This window comes from Adelges cooleyi, unplaced genomic scaffold (assembly GCF_023614345.1).
Source record: "Adelges cooleyi isolate 19-005CV unplaced genomic scaffold, UGA_ACOO_1.1 ACOO_flye_CR_arks_rails_tigmint_CR_PRNA_99, whole genome shotgun sequence".
Taxonomy (NCBI): Eukaryota; Metazoa; Arthropoda; class Insecta; order Hemiptera; family Adelgidae; genus Adelges; species Adelges cooleyi.
In genome coordinates, this window is record NW_026096589.1 from 1 (window position 1) to 5,556 (window position 5,556).

The 5,556-nt window shown below is 27.3% G+C and overlaps 1 protein-coding gene across 4 annotated transcripts; it reads right to left on the minus strand.

The window, feature by feature from the left end:
• Nucleotides 1-512: 512 nt before the first annotated feature.
• LOC126847315 (mitochondrial import inner membrane translocase subunit TIM50-C-like) lies at nucleotides 513-4,954 on the minus strand. 4 transcript variants are annotated; one of them, XR_007687046.1, is made up of 10 exons: nucleotides 4,738-4,953; nucleotides 4,493-4,657; nucleotides 4,308-4,408; nucleotides 4,063-4,188; nucleotides 3,899-4,003; nucleotides 2,900-3,155; nucleotides 2,572-2,678; nucleotides 2,003-2,451; nucleotides 1,663-1,876; nucleotides 513-1,338 (listed from the first exon to the last, which is right to left on the minus strand). XR_007687046.1 is itself a non-coding variant. In XM_050587439.1 (8 exons), exons 1-8 carry the CDS (start codon nucleotides 4,823-4,825, stop codon nucleotides 1,240-1,242), a joined length of 1,047 nt encoding a protein of 348 aa, XP_050443396.1. In that variant the 5' UTR covers nucleotides 4,826-4,952; the 3' UTR covers nucleotides 535-1,239. The 4 variants fall into 4 exon arrangements, 2 of the variants coding, with proteins under 2 accessions (XP_050443397.1, XP_050443396.1); XR_007687047.1 differs by lacking the exon at nucleotides 513-1,338 and having other exon boundaries at nucleotides 1,662-1,876; XM_050587439.1 differs by lacking the exons at nucleotides 1,663-1,876; nucleotides 2,003-2,451 and having other exon boundaries at nucleotides 535-1,338; nucleotides 4,738-4,952.
• Nucleotides 4,955-5,556: the final 602 nt, after the last annotated feature.

The window sequence follows — 5,556 nt, forward strand, 5'->3', positions numbered from 1 at the left end:
TAGGTACCTAAAATGTATGATATTAAATTTCTAAAAAGACCTGACAAATAAAATAAATGTTCTAGTGAATATTTTTTTTTTTTTTATTAATTTATACTCATTTGTACTATAAACACCACAGTTGTGCTACTTTTAACTGTTTTACGCAATTCAATAATTTATTTTTTTGGTTACTTTAATTTTATTAAATCTAAGACAGCCGTTTTATTGTACACTTCCAAAACTAACGTAAATTACATAATTGAGCATCTGTACATCCATCATTGTCCATTTGACAATTGATAGGGTTTTTAAAAATCAAAATTTTATCGATTTTTAGAATGTCTTTATATGTATACTATTGCAAACAAAACTGTGATTATTTATTATTTTCCTCGACGAGAGAAGAAAATGTTTCATGAATATATTTGACAATTGTTAGATAGGAAAATCAGATGACTTGAATTCTGATTGAATTACAGATTACTCATTCAATTTTTAAAAGCTTTATTTTCCTGAAACTCGAAAAATTCATCCATAATTTCTTAAATCAGAAGTATAATAAATAAATAAATCATAAGTATACCTTAAACTAAGATATAATTAAATGTATATAGTATAAATAATTTACCAATAATTATATTACAAAGTTACATATAACAGATTTATACAGAAAACATGTTTATTAATGGTTTGTGAACTATAACCAAACTAAGCTATCATATTATACATAATTTGTAGAAAAATAAATCTGAAAGTTCTTAGTTATACCATTGATTATAAATATTATAGATAGTCCACCGAGACTAAGTTCTGGACGTCAACAAGGGATTGGCGCTAGTAGTATCAATTTCATTGAGAACGGTACTACTAGCGCCTACCCGTGTCGACGTCCAGAACGGAAATTTGTCTCAGTGGGCCATCTATAATATTTATTATCAAAGGTTATACTCTATTATTTTATCGATCAATTGTAATAAAATATCAATAGTTTAAAAAAAAATTATATCGTAGCTTCCAAAGAACAACTTAAGTGCAAACTTTTTAAAAATAGTTTTTCGCGGTTTTGAAATCAGGAACAATGAATTTTTAATAAAATTGTGAACAATTAATTGGTTTGTTAGAACTATCTGGTTTTTTAAAATGTATATACAATAGTGTTTAAAAGGTATTTTTTGCAATTCACTGTCCTGTAAAATTCTACTTTTGCAATTATTCCGCTGTTCTTCGGAAGCCGTGATACAACATTTGATTTATGATTCACTTATTATTAAACCACAATATCCACGAAAACCATGAATTGTTTATGTTTTTATTATCCACCTGTTCTTCTACATCTGGAATTTCTTCTTTTTCTTCCTGAAATTAAAAAAAAAAATTATTTTTACTAAACCATATTCATATCTCAATATATTAAATAAATAATTTTAGTATGTTTATATATCTTCTATATACTAGAATATGAAAACAAATAAAGGCTTATATTGACACTAGTCGCCTCTTTCGGGTTGATTCTGCCTTAGGGCGTGTTCCATCCAACATCAGGCCTCCGATTAAAAACAGCAAGGGAGATGAGAAAAAGTAGCAATTTAAAACGAGCAAAGAAAAGAAAACTCAAAAATATACACACGCATAGATAAAATATTTATAAAACATGTATAACAAAATGATAATTAAAATTACGCGAAATACTGCCCACATAACAAATGGCTGATGGTCTTATACGAGAGAGTGCCACCGACATTGTATTTTGGGCGGCTTTAAATAGTAGGCATGATTGTAAATTTTGATGTGTTGACAATTTCGTTGTGTTCTGTTGTTGGTGGCTATTTGGCCTATATTTTATTGCTTATTTTTATAATATTCATTTTTCTCCTGATGAACTATACTACAGCCCCTGTTGTTTTAAAGAAAACATGTCCTCATATTTAAATATTCATATACAACAATAACAAAAATTTAAATTAAATTTTGAATTTAAATTAAAAATATTTTAAATATAAAATATATTAAAGTTAAGTACCAAGGCTGTTTAGTATAATATTTATGGATTTGTTTGAACAATATTTTATTGTGTGTATCAGGAGTGATTCTTGCAAGATGAGGTTCCGACCACGCTTTGTAAATTTCCATTTTTACTTCATTCACTGCCTTCTCAAATATTCTTTTGTATACGTCCGTGATACACTATGTTTTTAGACAGTATGCATATATTTTGATGCTCATATTGGATCTAGTATATTGCATGCATCCACTTTATGTTTGGATTGGCCAAACACACCGCTACTGCGTCTTTATGTTGTAATACCTTTTGCAACTCAGCCATCATACAGGTGATGTGTATAAGACACATCTCTTTTTAACAATCCATAATTGATTGCCAAAATGAAATGCTTCCAATCGTCCACATTTAAATTTTCGGCAATTTGTTCAATTGTTATATGGATATATTTAATAGAGTCCATTGTGTTTCTGTGTGAGATATTTTTTGTTGAAATTTAAATAATTAAATATATGTATACAATGATTGTTACATTTTAGAATTTCATATATATTTATAATGTCTACATAATATTTATAAGTTATATTTACTTTTAAACTTTGTTGTTTTTCTCGAAAGAACTTGATAGGGTCATCATCATACTGTTTGTATTCTTTTATAACTCCTCGAACGTCTTCAATGTCATTTACGAATTCCGCTAAACATTTCATAAATAATTTGATTAAAAAGAAATTTCTTAGATGATGGAATTGAATTAGAAAATTATGTATTCTACATACATCTTATAGGTACTCAGCTAAAATAAAAAAACTTAACATCACTAATCATATGGTGGGCTGTATATAAAATTTAAAAAAATGGTTTAATCAGTATTATTTTAAAATAGACTTAAAGTGTAAAAATTGTGTTATTATTTACTTGTTAAAAAGTCTGCAAGGTCGATGAGAGAATTATCGTTTTCGTCACCATTCCATCTAGGTATTATTAAAGTGTTGTTGGGTTGAAGTGCTGTCCAATTTTTGTTCCAGTCTACAACGATCACTTTTTTCAAATCACGGTTTATTTTGTCTAAATTTTTTAAAAGAATGCCATTTTGAAAATCTGCACACTGACGTGAAAGTCGATAGCAAATCCAGCCCAAAGGGTCAAGCTCGTTCAAAATAGGATGAGTAATCTGTACAACAAAAATGGTATATCTCAAATTAATTTCTGCTTCATATTCCTAATATTTTAATAGCCTATATAGTAATTATGGAACACTTAAAGGGAATGGAAAGTTTATTGTTTAGGAGTAAGGAATATGCATTATTTGACGAAAATTGATCTAAAAGCCATTATAGTGTTTATTTGTTCAAAATATGGCTATTTTTATTCCTCTTAAGAATGATTTTGTTTTTTATTACTAATTAAACGTAAGTATAAAAAAAAAATAAACTACATTTTATTTACAGTTAACAAATAATGTGAGTTATTTTAAAACAAACTAACATTAATTTTAGTCACCCAGCGGTCGATGCTGCCTATGTTACCAAAGCTAAAATGAACATTACATTGTGTAAATTTGTATTACATCAGTATCACTAATGATGAACAAAATTTATTTGTTTTTAGTTAAGAAGTTTTTCAATTAGAAGGGTTATTGAAAGCCAGTTCTTATTTATCTTTTATATTAACTATTATTTCCACTCTACACATTAATAGTAGATAAATATTTAAATAATTATAGTAATATTTAGCTACGATGCAACAAAAACATTGTTTGTACTTCTTGAATTCGGTTTCTACTTTTTAATTCTTGAATATAAACCAAATTGTTCAAACAAATTATTGTACTGCACATACACTAATTAGGTTTTAGTTTTACATGTAAAAAGGTAATAATCATTCAAATTTATTTTGTTATTTATATATACTTACATTTCCATTTTCTGCTGTAAATACGACTACTTCAAAGTTTTTTCCCACCTTTTCTAAAAAGTAGTTGATATTGGATCTCTTTTTGTATCTCCACCCTGTACTATACTGCATATTTAATTTAGTAATTAATGAAACCATAGTTTTATGCAACAATATTTTCTTACGCTCCACTCGGGATGAACTAGAAGATCAATCATTTCAAACACTAGGGTGTACTGTGGTTTTTCGTAATAATCAGGCAATGGGTCGGGTAGCAGTTTATCAGTAGCAGTTATGGGACTTGTCAGCATCTAATAACAGGAAACTTTAATAAACTGTCTTATTCATTAAGGCAATATAACATTATTGTTTTTAATAGTTATGTTTAAATAATAGATTTAATGTATAATATATTATAATATAGCAATACCTTATGATAAAATTGAATTCTAAAGCACAACTTTTCATACATCTGAATTATAAAAGGGACATCTTTATTTACATTGGTAATTAAGTCGTCATCTTCATAAACTGAAATATCAGAGTAGAAATGTATAAATTGCGAGCTACAAGAAGCTAATTTAATTTTGGTTTTAAAAACAAACAGGTAAGTACTCAATAAAGACAATCCATATCCTACAAGCGCTGTTAATGAAATAGCAAATGCCTTAGAACTCAGTATTATCCATTTTTTTAATGTTGACTTTACTTTTATTGCTTTATGATCAGCAATATCAGATTTAAATCTATGATAGCCACAGTTCTTATATTTGGATACACCTAAAAAAAAAATTAAAAAATTGACATTGTAATACATTTTTGTGAAATGGTTATGAAAATACCTCAATTTAGAAACTTACTGTTAGGAGAATCCAGTGGTGGCCGATAATACTTAGAATTAGATACAACTAAAAAAATGCGATTTAAGAAACCAATACTTTTAGTCATCTTTTTTTAAAATTGTTTTACTTGTATTGATACAAATAATTAAACAGCCGTTGTTCAATATACGAATATTTTATTTAATGTTAAATACAAATGTAATCTCTATACGACTTATAATTTTTTTTTAATATATAAATATACAAATTTAAAAATAACGTATTTTATTGTCTTGAGTATTATTAAATATTAGAAATAATAATTAATAGTATCCGTATACATTCTTCATAATACGTTTTAATCTTTCGTTAATCGTTTATGTCGTTACTTAAATTTTAAAACCATAGACCTTTTACTGAGTTTAAAACAAACCACGGCTATAGACTAGAATTGATTATAAAAATCAGTTGATATTAGTTGATAAGAAATATGATAACGACCAACACCGAAAATTATAGGCATCACACCTACACTACGGTACTCATAGACAATAGTATACATCTTATGACAAGTGGTCATGTAATTGTACATGTTTTTAAAATGTACTGTTTAATAAAATATTATATCTGAAAGTATTCAGAAGTCTTATCTTTATTTCTAAAAACCATCTCCCTGCATCGATTCATCGTCCAGGACACAAATAACGCTATTAAATATTCTTAATAGCTGGTACTAATAATCGGGCCATTACAACACTGGTACATTTTTTTAAAACAAACGGCTTGTACGACAACACTATTTCAAAACGAACGCTTTGGTGTACACTCGCTGTGAAAAAGTGTACACTTTTTGTCAAA

What these genes read in the sequence shown, in the direction of transcription:
- LOC126847315 (XM_050587439.1), bottom strand. Translation starts at nt 4,825, where the DNA reads ATGACTAAAAGTATTGGTTTCTTAAATCGCATTTTTTTAGTTGTATCT. An exon ending in TAGTTCATCCCGAGTGGAGC is followed by an intron (nt 4,004 to 4,062) that starts GTAAGAAAATAT and finishes TTAAATATGCAG; the next exon opens with TATAGTACAGGGTGGAGATA. An exon ending in TTACAGCAGAAAATGGAAAT is followed by an intron (nt 3,156 to 3,898) that starts GTAAGTATATAT and finishes TTTGTTGTACAG; the next exon opens with ATTACTCATCCTATTTTGAA.